This window comes from Plectropomus leopardus, chromosome 15 (assembly GCF_026936395.1).
Source record: "Plectropomus leopardus strain MGB_pleo_1.0 chromosome 15, ASM2693639v1, whole genome shotgun sequence".
NCBI lineage: Eukaryota > Metazoa > Chordata > Actinopteri > Perciformes > Serranidae > Plectropomus > Plectropomus leopardus.
This window is the reverse complement of record NC_142190.1, coordinates 22,605,644-22,621,923: the sequence shown is the minus strand read 5'-3', so window position 1 is coordinate 22,621,923 and position 16,280 is coordinate 22,605,644. Positions and strand designations below refer to the sequence as shown.

The window sequence follows — 16,280 nt, the reverse complement described above, 5'->3', positions numbered from 1 at the left end:
GGTCCAGGACTGAATGTCTGGTCATTCTGTTCAACAACTCGATGTGACTGGCCCAGTACTCGCTCTACAGTGACTTTATCAGCCAGTGGTCTCATGTTGCCTCTTTGAAGTGTGTACCCGAACAGACCACAGGGGTCGGCCAGCCAACAAACACTTGCCTCCTCACCAGCAGCAGCAGCAGCAGCACCAGGCCAGCAGAGCTCCAGGAGCCAGTGTGCCTGATGTGAGTGACGTTCTCAGATCTATTCTCAGGTGACGCAGGAGGCCGGGGTGTCAAGTGATAACCATCTGCCTGAGCGTAGTATCAGATGGCAGAGCGGAGTGCTGACAGACCTGGTATAACACCAAACATGTAGTGAGAGTGTGCAGCAACATCTGGTGGAAAAACGGTTCAGAATGACTCCTAATCTCACCAACAAGCTTCCTGAGGGACATGGAATCACGAGGAGACACCTGGCTCTTACACACCGGAGAGAAAGCAGATTAGCATTAGATATGTGGGTACTTTATAGATAAATATGACATATTTTATACATGAAAAATGTGGAGTTATGTAGAACAATGTATGTTGAAAACTGAAATCAGTCCGAGTGTTTACATGTTTGGGAAATTAGTTTCTCTTTCTTTGTCAGTTTATTTGAAATCCTGGTGTTTGTGAATTTTAAAAAAAATCAGTAAACTGTACACTGACAATAATTCTGTGGCGATTTGGCCTAAAAATTGGAACAAAAATGTGCTCTTTACTCTGCGTCCAGTGTGATGGCCCTCACAAACACACTATCAATACTGACCTCTGCTGGTTGGTTGTACAACAACCGAAAAACTCTATTGGATGTAGATTTTTTCAATGTTTTATGCATACCTTTTCTGAATCAACACAAACTTCAAATACAGGAACAAATTGTAAAACTTCACAACTGAAAAAAATCTGTTCTTGAGATTCCTGCATGGACATGTGTAGCTCTGGCTGTGACCTCAGTGTTTTCCCTTTTTCCTCATGCCCCCCCCCCCCTTCTGTGTGTGTTTAGTGTGTCTGTCTCTACTGCAATCAAGCACCTGGTGAAACTTCACACCTGCAACTCATCTCCCTCTCATCAGCCTCAACATAAAAACCCAAGCTTCTCTTCTCCTCTTTGCCACATAATTCTGTCAGCTTCAGTGGTAGCTTTTGTTGGTTGTTCTGAGCTATTTCTTTTTTGAGTGTTTTATATTTTATCTTTCAATGTCAACTCCTTCTGTTTGCACTCGCCAACAAAGAAACTGCTCAGCCTGCTCAGTCTGTCAGCCCTCTGCCATTTGCCTCAGTCTGCCTGTGAACAGTCTCAATCTACTCCGCCTTGACCATTCTGTCTTCTGCCACTAACCAGCCCAACAAAAAGTCATTGAGCTTTTTTCTGCCTTTGGGTCTGCTTTTGGGTTCTAAATTTACTACAAACTGTGATGCGAATCATGCATTCATAATAATGGTCCTGCATAAGCTACTCCTGTATTAGATAACTGCGTTAACATTTTTTTTTTTAAAGCCACAGGTCAGAATTACACAGATACATTTACACAGAGACATATAATCTACCCTGGTGAGCAGTGAAAATAAATAAATAACTGAACATTTACAGAGATCAACTCTATTTATTCCACAAATTCTTCCATATTTAAACAGAAAACACCTGCACAAAACTCATCTACATTATCTTCAACAGTAGAAGAAGGCGCTACATGCCAACAACACAGTATGTGGTCAGACATTTGAGTCGCTGCCAGCACAGCACAATTTAAATACATGGTGAAAAGTGTTATGGAAAAGTGAGAGGAAAATGAAATAAATACACACATGAAGGTAGGAGATCAAAATGAAAATGGGACTCTTTAGAGAGGCATCAGGAGAGAAGTGCTGAAATGATGTGTGTTGTATTAAAGGGGTTTTAATAGGGTATAAAGTGCTGAACAGTATGTACATTGACTGAAACACGGAATTTAAAATAAGGCAGCTGAATGGTAATGATTTTATGGATACACTTCATGGAGAACGTGATGTTTAGATGGTGTTACCATTTAATGCACAGACCCTTTTCACTGACACGTGTAAAATGTTCAGCAGAACATGCTTAATGAAAAAATCTTATCTTTTACTCAAAAATATATTTAAAGGCACCCCTGAAAAATTTATGGTATCAAAAAAGCAGACAATAAAATAAATACTCCAAACGTACATGAACCTTTTGTTTTTAGCAAATGTACTGCCGTTTTTTTGACGTCTTTCTTGAAATACAGCCCCCCAAAAACATTGAGATTCATCCAGTATATTCTAAGCTACAGCAATTTTATACTAATACGATATTAGCCAGAAAAAAAAATTCAGCCCCATAATTAATCATAATGAGTGTCTTTTCTACTCGCCAGAGAACCTTCAGCAGTAAGGTTCTTCTCTCCATCTTGTCGCTCATTAATGCCATTTATTCAGACCTTACACTATTTTTTTTTAAATCCTGCTGATGAATAGCACCATGTTATGGGATTTACAACCAGGAGGATTTAAAGTCAACATATTAAAAAAAAACGTCTCAAAATAATAATGGAATCACTCACTAACAACAGTGAGGTTGTTGGTGAGGGTAGTGTTTTGCACTTTTGCCGGTTTCCCAGTTGGAAATCAGTGAAACAAACTCTCCTGTTCATTTCTGTCTGCTCACATGCGGAATATTAAAGCAGTCTTTTATGGAGTGGAGCTGCACTGATGTGCTGCTCAGAGAGGAGGGAATAAAAAGTCAGAGGATTTGGGGGAATACAGAGGGCTCCTGCCGCTCTTTCCTTTCACAGTCTTTCCTCTTATTTCATTCTTTTTCCCTCCACACTTTACTTTCCTCTTCAGCGCCTTTCTGTGACAGCCGCAGTTTACCTTGGTGGGATTTTGGAAAATTGATGTTTGCATGTGTACTCAAAGGAGAACAATTTTACAGTAGGTTGAAATGTGATATTCTAAGTAAAAATGCATGCTTTCTTCATCCTCTCTGTTTCCTTTTCTCTACACGTAGGCCTCAGGGATGTCGGAGCCGTTGATTTTGATGTAAATCTTAGCGTCGTCCTCTTTCTGCTGTTGCTGTCTGTAGAGCGTCCGTCTGTAGCAGACCAGGTAGAGAGGCAGCAAGAAGCCCAGCATACTTAGAGCCAAGAGTCCAATATTGACCTGGAGGGAAACACAGGTGTTAGCCATGCCCGAAGGTTTCATTTGTGAGAGTTTTTCAGTGAATGTGAGTGTTTGTGTTGTCATACCCAGAATGGGTCTCCCTTCAGGGGCCCCATCATAGCCAGAAAGAGGGGTTGCTGCAGCAGAGCAAACACTGCACTGACCAGAGACTGCATGCCTGTTAGACTACCAAACTGGGAGGAGGGATACCTGCAGAGATACGACGGTAAATTCAGAGTTTAGTTCGAAGTTTGACACTGCGAACACACAGAAGACGAAAGTGATGATGATGATGATGATGATGATGATGATGTGAAAGCAGCATCATATTGAGACTTACACTGCAGCATAGAGGCCGCCAACAGCAGAGTGAATGAAACCTCTTACGACAGTGTGCAAGACGAATGACACGATCTGAGGGTGGATAAAGGAGAAGAAATCAGTACAGCCATCCATTAAGTCACTTTATGAGGGTCTTAAAGGAATAGTTTGGGTCTTTCTTGATTAGATGAGGAGATAACTCCACCCAACAGCTCCTCTAAAGCGTACTTATTTATAAATTAAATCTTGTTTGTTTAATCTGTATCAATTCTATATGCTGAGCTAAATTAGCTTTCTCATGGCTGGTAATGGCAAACAGAGCCAGGCTAGCTGTTTACCAGTTTCCTTGTTCCATTAAAGGATAGCTATGTTTTTGTTACCTGGGACTTATTTTCTCATGTTTTTGTGTCAAATGTCCAGCTGCAGCAGTCTTGCTCAGTATCAATTGCAAAAGTTGTTTCCATTAATGACTTAGGTACAAAAACATGTGAAAATAGGGTCCAGGTTTAAAAAAAAAAAAAAACAGTTAACCTTTAAAAGTATGTGGGATTCATTGTAAAAATAAATAAATAAAAAGTTAACTGCGTAAAACACTATGCATGCACAAATAAGTTCATCAAATGATATGCCAGACAGTCATGTTTCCCTATGAAGCATTTAAAGGCCTGTTTGATCCACTCACCTGCAGGGGGAGATTGGGCACTAGGCAGGTGATCCCAAATCCCACCAAAAGGAGGTTTGTAAGAACAAATGCTCTCAAGGCATTGGTCACTTTCTGGGTCTTTCTGTCTCTGCGTTTTTTCTTTATTTCCCCCCTGGTGGTCAAAATCAGGAAGAATAATCACATAATTATGCACTATTATCACAACTCTATTTCACAATAAAAGCGCATTTCTTTGTTCTATTTGTCACAATGGCAAACCGACTTTGCAGTAATGTCTGGACCTATAAATGGAAAGGAGTTAGGGCGCTCTAAGGAATAAGTTGACTCACTTGCTGCAGGGCTCCTTTTCCTCCTCATCATCATCACAGTCCTTCAGCTTCCAGTCCATGATCTGACCAATCACAGGAGTGGTCATCAGGCAAAGCAGCTGCAGCATTCCGAAGATGGAGGAGTACAGACTCACTGAGAGACAGGACAGAATGAGAACAATTTTTAAGAAAATGCAATGCATACCACAGATAAAGAAAACAAACAAAAAGAAAGGGGGGGGGGGGTTAAGGGTCCAGGAACTTTTTCTACCTGGTTAATGACTATAATGGTACAGTTAATCATTAGTTCTAGGTTGTGCCGACATATTGAATGAAACAACAGTGGATACGGAGAAAAAAGCTGTTCAAAAGTCGATTTGATGCCATTAAGTGAGTCATGTGAAACTGCTCATGTCATATGATGTATTTGCTGGTGCTGAGGGGCAAAGTTAGTTAATGAGTATAACAATTGGGTTCAGAATAAAGCTGAATGACAGCTGAAGGACTGGGTTATTGACGTGGACAACAGGCAAGGTCAAATGCAATAACAACACTAGCCATATGACAAAAGCCAGTCAGTAGTGGTGGTGCAAATAGTGCAGTATTGTGGTGACAGACCTGTGATGGAAAGTTAACAGCCTAATGCTTCAATAATCTACTGATACAACGATAAACTTTTAGTCTTACCAACTTCCATTCTCTCCACTGAAAATCAAATTAAAACCAAGTGAGTCCAGCTGCTTTTAAGTCATGAATCAAAGTCACAGTGACAACGATTTCAACAACTTTAACAAAATTCAGAGCCACAGACCTGTGTTGAGGTCTCCATCAGTGAGCGACTCCAACACACTGTTCATGGCCCCCATGTAGAACAACAGACGGAGCTGAGTGATGGACATGGTCACCAGACTGAGCATGAAGATAGGGGTGGTGATGGTTTTTAAGAATGATGGGGCTGTAGGAGAGGAACAGGAACAAAACAGAGGTAAACATCATGCAAATGGAGTGCAAAGCTTAAAAAACAAGGGTCTACGTGGGGACTGAATTCTTACAGTCATCTTGTGGCTTGCACTTCATTTCAAGGTCCATGGTGGACAGACAGAGCTTGTGTCCATCCTTAGTGGCCAGCTCCTTCTGCTTCAGGCTGTTGCCCACGCTGAGGCGACGGCCCACTGTAGTCACTTGGCGGTAAAACTGCTTCCCTGTGATTTTATGGTCAAAGCCAAGCCAGCTGAACTTGATCTTCACACTGAGTAGCAGAGGAGGAGAGAGGGATGAAAAAGAGGTAAAATAATGGGAGCAAAGGACAATGTGCAAGGAAAGACAGAAGAAAAAGGCCATGGAGGAATTGAAAAGTGCATGTCCAAGGCCTTCTTGAGATATTGACATTCATGAGAATGACATGAACACAAGTTCACAGTGACCTTGACCTTTGACTACCAAAATCAAATCAGTTCATCTTTCGGTCCAAGTGGATATTTTTGCCAATTTTCAAGCAATTTTGTAAAGGTGTTCTTGAGATACTGAATTCGCGAGAATGCAACAGATGAGGTCACAGTGACCTTGACCTTTCACCTTTGACCAGAGATATTGTGTTCACAAAAATGAGATGGATGACCACCAAAATCAAATCAGTTCATCCTTGTTTCAGGGTGGACATTTGTGCCAAAAAATTCCTTCTAGGTGTTCATATGACATAAAGTTTACCATATTGAGACAGACAAGGTCACAGTGACCTTGACCTTGGACCTATGACCACCAAGATTTACTAACTTAATCCTTAAGTCCAACTGGACATTTGTGCCAAATATATAGAAATTCCCTCAAGACATTCTGGAAATGGACAGATGGACAGCCAGAAAACATGATCCCTCTGGTCACGGCTATCCCTGGCATGGAGGCATAAATATGTTACATACAGGAAACACGCATGTCTTGCAAGTTCTGCACAAATCAGCCGTCTGTAAAAGTTTCCTGCTGAACAAGCAGGTCATTTTAATTAGCAAGGATTTGCCACAGGGATGAGTACAGTTGAGAGCGTGATCATGAGAAGATGGACTTTAACCTGGGAGCATTACGCTGCACATTCTTGCACATATTGCATAATTATGTGTCAGACAGTGTCAGTGATGTTGATTGCTCCATATACTTTGGAACATACAAGACACTGCTGACTTTAAGCAGATTTTTGTACATACTGTAACATCGAGAATAACATCATAGTCTGCACCTCAATACAGGTATGATTATAGATAAATTGTTCTATGTCCTCTGTGCGTGACTGTGTGTGTCTGTGGTACTAACGTGTAGTCCATGTCCTCTGGTCCTGGGAAAGGCTCCAGCGGCCAGTTGAGGAAGCAGTTCAGGAAGACCAGTCCAGCGCAGGCGGCCCACACAACCAGGATAGTGATGAAAGATATGCCGACGTCATAGATCACCTGAACACCACCAATACAATTTTTTTTCAAAAACAGAGTTAGTTAACCCCTTTAAAACCCCTTTAAAACTGAGTCAGCATCACTTTTCTCATGCTGCATTCAGACGTACTTAAACCTTTGAAATCTGAGCAAATTGGTTTGCTTTCTTTTGAAAACATGGGGGGGGGGAGGCAATGAGCAACTGGGCAGAGGTGTTCCACAAATTGCAAGAAATAGTGACTTTGGAAAATAATTTTTTTTAAGTTGGGGGAAATGTCCAAAAACCTATGGGTTTAATTACCATAATTATATATTTAAAATTATTTACTTTTTACTTAATATTTTTAATTATTGCCATTTTGTATTGGCTTTGAAGGAAATCAAGCCAATTTGCTCAGGTTTCAAAGGATTTAGGGTGGAAAATAAATGTGCTTGCAGAGTGCATTCAAGAGTTATGGCGGTTTGTGTTAAATATAAGGAAAAGTAGTACAGAATGACAAAAGAAAATATTTCTCTTAGTGTGGATGTGTGCAGGGTGATTCAGTGTTTGCTACCTTGACTCCTGGGAAGGTGACAGCGGAGGAGGCATAGGATCCAATCATCAGGGCGATGAAGGTAGAACGGAGGTCCCCAAACATGTTAGGGAGCTAAAGGAAGAGAAACATCGTCACAACGTGTCCTTATATTACTCTAGAATTGTACAAACTTGCACGCAAAGTGAGATATAATCCATTGTAAGTATGAACCATCTACTGCCAAGATCATGGTGAGCTCAGCTGCAGCGAAGCCGCACTAAGCTTGAGGCCGGGGACAGATTGGGGACACAGTGAGGATGGTGCCTACTGACACCGGGGTCGGAGTGGACAGTGGGGAACCAATTAGCAAGCAGACATCAGAGAAAATAAAACAGCGAAGTGACACGGAACACCAGTAAAAGACACAAACGCGACGCTGCCGAGAGGGGGTGACTGAGGTGAGGAGACGTTTTCTCTGTCTTTTTCATGCTTTCCTCCCGTTTGAGGACAAGAGAACAGAGAGCTGGGAGGGAAAACAGGAGACAGTGGGTGGCAAAACATCCAAATACAAAGGCATTCACAAGCTGTTCTGTTTTCAAGAGACTGAACAACAACAAGCACATCAAATTACATAAGACTGGGGAAGCTGAGGAAGAGGTATGTGTTTGTGTGTAATAAATGGAGACTGTATGCATGTTGAATCACCCAGTATTCCTGTCACTGTCACTGGGGATACTTAGTGGTTCCCAACTGGTGGCTCACGGTCCAAAAGTTGGTTGCGGGTCCATTCTAAATGGACCGGAAGGGACTAAGAACATGTCATTTGTAAAAAAAAAACACATTATTTTGAAGTACAGCGAATTTCCCGCATGCAGAGTGTCTTTTAACCTGCTGTGCCTTTGCAATGTCACTGGTCTTGAAGCAATGATATGCATTTTTGGGGGTTTCTGTCATGATTTTAGGTTTTGTGTTACATTGTGGACTTTGTTTTGGGGGTTTTCTGTCTGAGTTTTCCTTGTTTCTTGTTACTCATGTTCTGCTTTCTGTTTTATTTTGTATTATCATCCCTCAAGTGTCATGTCTGGTTTGACTTCCTGTCTTTGTGTGTTGTGTTTTAGTCTCGTTTGCTCCACCCTTGTGTTGCCTGCCACATCGTCATTTGTCAGCCAATCCCAGTTTCACTCCTTTTCCCCTGTGTCCACCTGCCTTAGCTTTGTGTTGCTGTCTTGATTAGTTACCCGTGTACATATACCTGTGTGTTGTGATCCTGCCCTGTTATCCCTGCTGTGATTCTCTGTGTTGTTTATGCCTGTCTTGACCTTAATTATCTGTAATCTTGATTGATCTCAGTTAAGTTTTATATTTGTGTTCCATTTAAACTTTAAACTGTTTTGTTCTGAATTTGGGTCCCTGTCCAACCTTACCAGTGACAGCTGTAGTGCTTTTATTTACCATGTTTTAAGTAAATGTACTTTATTCTTGCGATGCATTTTATTTAATCAAGTTTTATATGTACATTGTACAGAGTGCATTTTGTGAAATAAAATTGAAAATGTGGCAATTTATCTTATGTGTGGACGTTGAACCACTTAATAAGGAGAAATCTGCATCCAGTTGCTGGACCAATTGGGAACCACTGAATTAGAAAACTATTCCAATAGATTTTTAAACATTACAAATGTATTAGCAGCTGCTGGATACCTGAAGGGGAAAGGTGACCTGACATTGGCGGGGGCCCAGTGGTGTATTACCCAACAGCCCTCAGCCAGCTTAGAATGAATGCCTGTAGGTGCAGCCATCATCAAGGAGTCAATGAGCAGTGTAGAGTGTAATGATTAACCCTGCTGCGAGGCTTCCAAGTATCTCAGGTTGTGAAGGAGATGGGTGGTATATCGGGGTTTTATGTACAGACACTTGGGGCCTCCAAAAGAAAAACAAAGCCCTAAATTATGCTTTTACTGCATCGCTGACATTCAGGCCAGTGGCAGCAACTAATGAGAGTTCTAGGCAGATGCAGCAGATAACACATTCGGAGATGTACATCACAGTAACAGCCTGTGGATGTATAGAAAAGGGGCATTTATTGGGAGATTTAGTGGAATAGAGCCCCTCTCTAGTGAACAGCATCACCATGGTACAGCCCAGGACTCCTGTGTGAGTCCTGCGTGAGGCTAAACTGATGACAAGGAGGGAACAGGAAGAAGAATTCAAAGAAATGGAAAGGGGTAGACCCAGAAAATCCTAAAGAGCTTTGTTTTTCTGTCTCTGTGCATCTCTGGTTCTGTGGCTCAAATGTAAAATGTAACAACACAGATTATATACATTTAAGTCTGTTTACAGATCTTTTGAAGTACTATGTATGAGTATGTAAAAAGAAAAAGTTGCATAAAGCCTTTTGTGACTCGAAAGGAAGCTGCACAAAATCTGGGAAATCACCATTAACAGTTGGAACTAAAGACTACAAGTGTAAAAATGAAAAGAAGAAAAAACTATGACTGAGGAATAAGAAAGAAGTAAGCCTACTATACCTCTGCTGTATCTCTGCTTTAGGCTACATTAACTGCTACTGGTACAACACATCAAGATACACGATTCAACTATTGAGGGTCAAGTTTGCATTGTGGGTAATGTAGGCAGCAGGTTTTAAATAAGGAATAAAAATAAATTTTCCTGTGATTCCCTGTAAATACACATTATCCCTAGGGCAAAAAAGCCACTCTCCCCCTCTCAAAATAAAATAAAATGAAATAAACACTGATTGATGGCAGACTGATGTTTTAGATTTCTTTTTCTTATCACTTACTACACAACTTGAAAGTGCAAGTTAGAGCTGTAACTGTACTCTGCAGCTTTACTATTCTCTTAAGACAGTAATGCTGCATTGCTGGTTGTGTTTGAATACATTAGTTTGCAAATATTTGTTTAGTGTCTGTTTGTGCACACACATTACAGTGAGTACATGTTTGTGTACAGAGACAAAGACGGGGAGATGAGCAGCTCAAACACCAAACAGTCGCTGTGATGTTCTTGCTGAGACACAATTATCGATGTAGTGGAAAAGTGATAATGAACCACCAAGTGATTTGCTATCTCCCTAATAAACCCCCTACCTAGGAACACAGAGTTCAGTGTAAGAAGCCAAAAAAAAAAATGCCATGAAGGAGGGAGAGCAGGCAGGCGAGGAGCCAGTAAAAAATTATAACAGAGCAATAAAAGAAAGACAAAGACTTATAGATAATATACATGCGGACAAGCGTTGTGGCGTTTGGTGAGAAGGCTCTGCAGCAGGAGGATTAGAGAGCAAACCCAACTGTGGTGTGCACACACTTACTGTGAGAGAGGTGAAGGTCAAGCACATGCCCCCGAAGCCATTGAAAGTCAGGGCGATGAAGATAAGGACAGAGAGTTCTGCAAATGACATGATGTCATGAGTGACAGGGTCAACAACCAAACTACTGTACATTGTTTCAAATACAGTGGAACAAGGTACACATGAGTACTCTTCAGGCAGACTTACCATTTGGATTGTAGGCTCCATAGGCAATGAGTAGACAGGATAGTCCAAAACACGTGCTGAAAATAAATTGTGACAATTTAAGTTGCAAGCTATCTCTGCCATTTTATTCTTTCTTCTTAACCATTTGAAACATGAGCAAATGGGCTTTTTTTCTTATAAAAACGTAGAAAGAACTCAATAAGCAACAAAAGATGAAATTAGGCTGATTAGTCAAAAGTACAAGAAAATTACGTGAAAATTAGTAATTAATATATATTAATGACTTGGTGAAATGTATTTAAAAACATTATATTATTCTGTGACATAATTTTAAATATCTAAATATGATAATGATAAATGTAGTTTTCCCCTAACTTTTTTCCCTACATATTTTCCCTAGCTTTTAAAAATAAATATTTTTCTAAACCCCTTTTCTTTAAAAAAGAAATCATACCAATTTAAAAACTTTTTAAAACTCGTGAAAGGCGTCTGAAAGCAGCACAGGAAGTGGTGTCGCTCCAGCTTTCAAATTAATTAAAGGACCACAATTTTGTTCACAGATTTGAAGACATAACATCATGGTTATTCCCAATAATTTCTTCTCCTCTTTGCTTACCTGCCCAGTAGACGTAGCTTGCGAGGCCCGTATTTATCCATGACGATCCCCAGTGGCAGGGTGATGGCGGACAGCAGGAAGGAGCCCACTGTGAATGCTAGGTTCAGCATCTCATCCTGTTCTTTACAAATCAGCCAGCCGTTCATCCTCAGGGGCCCATCCACAGGGACCAGAGGCCTCATCTCCACTCCATCTCCCAGACCAACCACACCGCCCACACTGTCGTAGTAGTCGGCATAGTCGTCAGGCGTTGGAGTTGTCAGGGGTTTGGACAGATTGTAGTTGGTACTGTTGACTGGAAAAAGAGAAAGTAGGTAGAAGACGAGGTGTTAGATATATTTTGGAGTTGGACAAAAAGAAGCTGAGACAGGGCATTCATGAAAATTGAAAAAAAAATCGCATGACTGTGTAAGGTTGAGTTTGGATGGCTTAACGTATAGGGAGCTGCGGCTTCTTGGCACAAAGATGGAATTTGAAGCTGGCAGTTCTGCTTATTCACAGCATCCTGATACATCTACACATAGTGGCCACATGTGCACTGAGCACGTGCAGAAAACCTGTGAGTGATGTCATATCAGGTAAAGAAGCAAAAAGGACTTGAGACAAACCAGTACACTTCAGACACACAGAGATAAAATTGTGACAAAGATCCAATTTAAATTTTATTAGCAAATTGAAATGCAAAGAGTAAAAAGTGATAAGCTGGCACTGGCAATCAGCTTTATATTATCAGCAATACCTCCACTGAAAGATAAAGGTATTAAAGTCTAAAATAAGTCCATGTGAAGCTGAAACGAAAGCTGTCTGGGAACATCTTAGGAACTTATCCCTCTATGGTACCAGTTGACGTCTTTGTAGTCACGTGGAGCCAATATGTATGTGGCATCCTTGTGTGAACCACCGTGACGCTCTTTGTAACAAAGTGCCAAAGTCTACTTCAAGAAACCAGATTGTACAAGTACATCTGCACGTGCACATAGTGTTTGGCATTATTGTGACATGTGTTGCAAGAAGATCTGATGCTGCAAAATAACAGCTTGCGCAGGCCTTGGCTTCCCTTCCATGGTGACCCATGATTGCTGACCCACCCACATAAAATAAAGCTTTAGCAATTTTGCAAATATCTTTGCTGCATGTGCATAAAAGCCTAATCTATGCTGCATCATCATTATCTTTTTTCACCCATCATCTAATTCTTTCTTCAAACCAGTCTGTGTACTTTTTGGTCTTTGAATTTTCCTTCAAGAAAAAGAAATTAAAAAGGAATTTAAAAAACATATACAACACACACACACACACACACACACAAACACACATATACATATATATATATACATGTATATACATACACACACACATACACACACACACACACACACACACACACATATATATATATATATATATATATATATGCACATATTTGTTTTCTTATTTCTGTCTCTGAAAGGAAAATTCAAAGATCAAAAAGTACACTGACCCAAACTCCACCCACCAGCAGTTTGATTTCTACTGTTCATCACTTTTCTATCTTCTCCTCCCTCCCTGTCCTTTATCAGTGGACTTTAAACTTCCATATTACCAGTCATAAAATCTGTCCCTCTATCACATGTCATACGCCTGAAAAGAGCTGAGCTGGTTCTGCTGTCCTCTCCCTCTTACATTATAAGAACAAGATAAGACAACAGGAAGTCCTTAAAGTCGTGGATGCTTGATTATTGCTTCAGTGGTTAGTCTGCTCCTGCGCTGCCACATCACAGCTGAAACATTTATTCTGTGCTATAAATGTGACTGGAGTTGAGAAATTCAAGGTTTATGGCTGTGATACTAGTGATGCTGAATAAGCCTAAAGATCGAAACAAGGCAAAGTTGTGTCACAGGCAAATGAAGATTGATAGGAAACATTTCCAACATGAGTTGGAAAAACATCCTGCTACAAATCACCAGTCAGTTAATTCAATTCCCTACAACTCCCTAAAAGACAGGGAGGCTACCAGTGACAGAGACAGATTGAATCCAGTGAATAGTTTAGTGTCTGTGGGATTAGCAGTGCTCACCACAGGGGCACAACTCAGTGTCACCCAAGGTCCAAAGGATAAGTGCTGCCTGAAATTCCCTTTTGCTTACTCTCTACTGTAAGACCTGACTGGGGCCACTGTGTGCATCAGTTCCATCTTTGTACTTAAAAACACAAAGCAACCGGCCTGACTTTGCTAAAAGCGAGAGATGAGGGGGGGTTGATTCATCCGTTGTCTGATTTGTTTTTCACTTTCCTCTCAATCAATTACTTCTCTTGTGCTGCATTTGGACACCTTTCACAAGTATTTAAACCTTTGCATCCTGAGCAAATAGGTTTTATTTCCTTCAACAAAAACAACTTGGTAAGAAATGTTCCAGAAATTGCAAGAAATTAGGAGATTTAGAAAAGTAATTTGAAAAAGCTAGGGGGAAAAAATAGGGAAACTATATTTATAACATAGCATAATTAAATATCCAGAATTATGTTACAGGATTATTATAATTCTAAGAACTTCTTGCAAATTGTTTCTGTTTTATTGGTTTTTAAACTTTTCATATATTTTTCTGGTACTTTTTCTTACTAATGTTTTTGTCATTTCGTCCTTTGTTGCTCAGTGCCCTCTTCCCATGTTTTGGGGCCAATTTGTATAGGTTTCAAAGAGTTAAAGCTGTCTAAGTGGCAAGGGGAATGAGACAGATAGTCTGTCAAATGTTTATAAGACACTGGAGCCTTTTAACTTTGGACCACTTTGCCAACCTGCAGCCCTGCTCTCTGTTTAATGTAACTGATCAGGTTAAAGCCCCTGAGTCCCTAAAAAACAGCCTATGCCCCCTCAGAGAAAACACATACTCCTCCTAAAGAATGGAAGAGACAAAAAGGCAGCAGTGTTAAGTTACATGTCCTGATTAAACCCTCATTTGCCTTAACTCAAGATGACATTGACTGACTATAAAGGGCACCCTGAATCACCAGTTTGAGGAAAAAAGACTGTAATACACAGTTCTGCACCATGACCTCATGAAAGCAGATGCTCAAGGCTTTTTGCTCTTCCTAATGAGCATGAAGGCAAAGTTTGGGAAGTATGATGGGATAAATGACACATAAGTAATGTGACAGCGTTTTAACAGTTGTGACTCACCCTCCTCGTTGCAAAGGTAAGAGTAGAAGCCCTCTGACTTGAGCATAATGAGCAGTGATCCCCATCCCAGCAGCACGGCAGAAAACAGCAGATTCTCAATGATGGCAGTCACTGCCATCCACCAGCGCCTGGCGAACGCTGTGGCCAGGGTTGGAGCCATGGTTGAGGGAATTTACAAGCAGAAAAGGGCAAAGAACCAGAAGACAGAATTGAAGATAGTGTAGAGAGAGAAAGTGCAGAGAGAGGCTCCCTGACCGACGCTCAGGGTGAAGGATCTGTGAAGAGAAAGATACAAGGGGAAAGGGGAGGTTTTATAGTTGGCCTATCACTGTGGTAACTGAAGGTCAGGAAGGTTTTTATTAGATCACAAGATAAAAACACTTAACTTTGAACCTAGCTGATGACAGCTAGATGTAATACATGAAATAAAGTTAAAATGAACCTTTATACATGTGCTCTGTTTCACTGAAAGTCTCTCCTTTTTAGATACACTTTATGGGTAAAGGCATTTGCTCTGAAGAACTAACATATACTAACCACCCTAATGGCGAATTATTAACTCTCTTGCCAGTACAAAGATCATTACATCCCTTTGCTACAGGGACAAGGATTTTACATCACATCATAGGCACTAATAATGATGATAATAAGAAGCTGCATCCATTGTGGCTTCACAGACTTTCTCCTGTTTGGTGGAAAAAAGGAAAACTGGTCCAAACTGGACTCAGAGAGAGAAAAATGGGGCTCTCAAACTCTGTGGCCCCTCTCTCTCCCTCTCTCTTTCTCTCTCACTACACAACCCCTAAAATGTCCTCTGAGGCTCATCCAACCGCAACTTTCCTCTGCAATTACTGTGGTGCATCCAAAACATAAAGGAGCTTCCAGACAAACAATAAACAAATCAGCTCACACAGCCAACCTCTCTCCCTCCGTTACACACACACACACACACACACACACACACACAACTGCACATGCAGCCACACACTATCTTCTGCACCAGTAAAAGGGTTGCAGAGCTGGCTCTCTGTTTCATGGAAAATAAATGTATATGGCAACACATCAGAATCAGCCTGTTTATTTTTGGTCTCATTTAACTTAATAACGTTTTTTTTACAATGTAAAGTCATTTTAAAGGTATAAAACAAGTCTGAGCAAATAAAACTTCCTTACCTCTTCAGGCTGGAAGCAGCAGCATCTGGCAGAATCAAGCAACCTTATGAGCTGAGGTTGGCTTTGAATGAGCAGTTCTCTGTGAAAAGCCACTTTATATACTCAGGAGGTCCCCACGTGGCGCCCCCTATTGACCACTGTCTGACTGATGTCTGCACCAATCAGCACCCAACAACACTGTATATAGACTTTAATATTTCCACAATAAAGGGATTTTGCACGGGAGTTCGTTTGTAAACCCACAAGCACATTTATATATATATATATTCTGATATATAAAACAAAGTTTATTTATAAGAGTGACACTCTTGTTTGATTTTATTACAATCATTGTGCAACAGGAGGTGCGAAACTCCTTTAGGTTACTGAGTGGAAGGGATTAATCATGCCCAATCAAAGTCAGGCAGAAAAACATGATGGACTTGTGC

General features: G+C 40.7%; 1 protein-coding gene across 2 annotated transcripts; it reads right to left on the bottom strand.

The window, feature by feature from the left end:
* Positions 1 to 1,609: 1,609 nt before the first annotated feature.
* On the bottom strand, positions 1,610 to 15,948 carry slc43a2b (solute carrier family 43 member 2b). 2 transcript variants are annotated; one of them, XM_088088985.1, is made up of 15 exons: positions 15,853 to 15,948; positions 14,680 to 14,954; positions 11,522 to 11,816; positions 10,927 to 10,982; positions 10,741 to 10,817; positions 7,449 to 7,541; positions 6,782 to 6,915; positions 5,530 to 5,726; positions 5,289 to 5,432; positions 5,165 to 5,182; positions 4,499 to 4,631; positions 4,188 to 4,320; positions 3,525 to 3,598; positions 3,271 to 3,394; positions 1,610 to 3,184 (listed from the first exon to the last, which is right to left on the bottom strand). In XM_088088985.1, exons 2-15 carry the CDS (start codon positions 14,837 to 14,839, stop codon positions 3,023 to 3,025), a joined length of 1,800 nt encoding a protein of 599 aa, XP_087945111.1. In that variant the 5' UTR covers positions 14,840 to 14,954; positions 15,853 to 15,948; the 3' UTR covers positions 1,610 to 3,022. The 2 variants fall into 2 exon arrangements, with proteins under 2 accessions (XP_087945111.1, XP_042355306.1); XM_042499372.2 differs by lacking the exon at positions 5,165 to 5,182.
* Between the last annotated feature and the right edge of the window lie 332 nt (positions 15,949 to 16,280).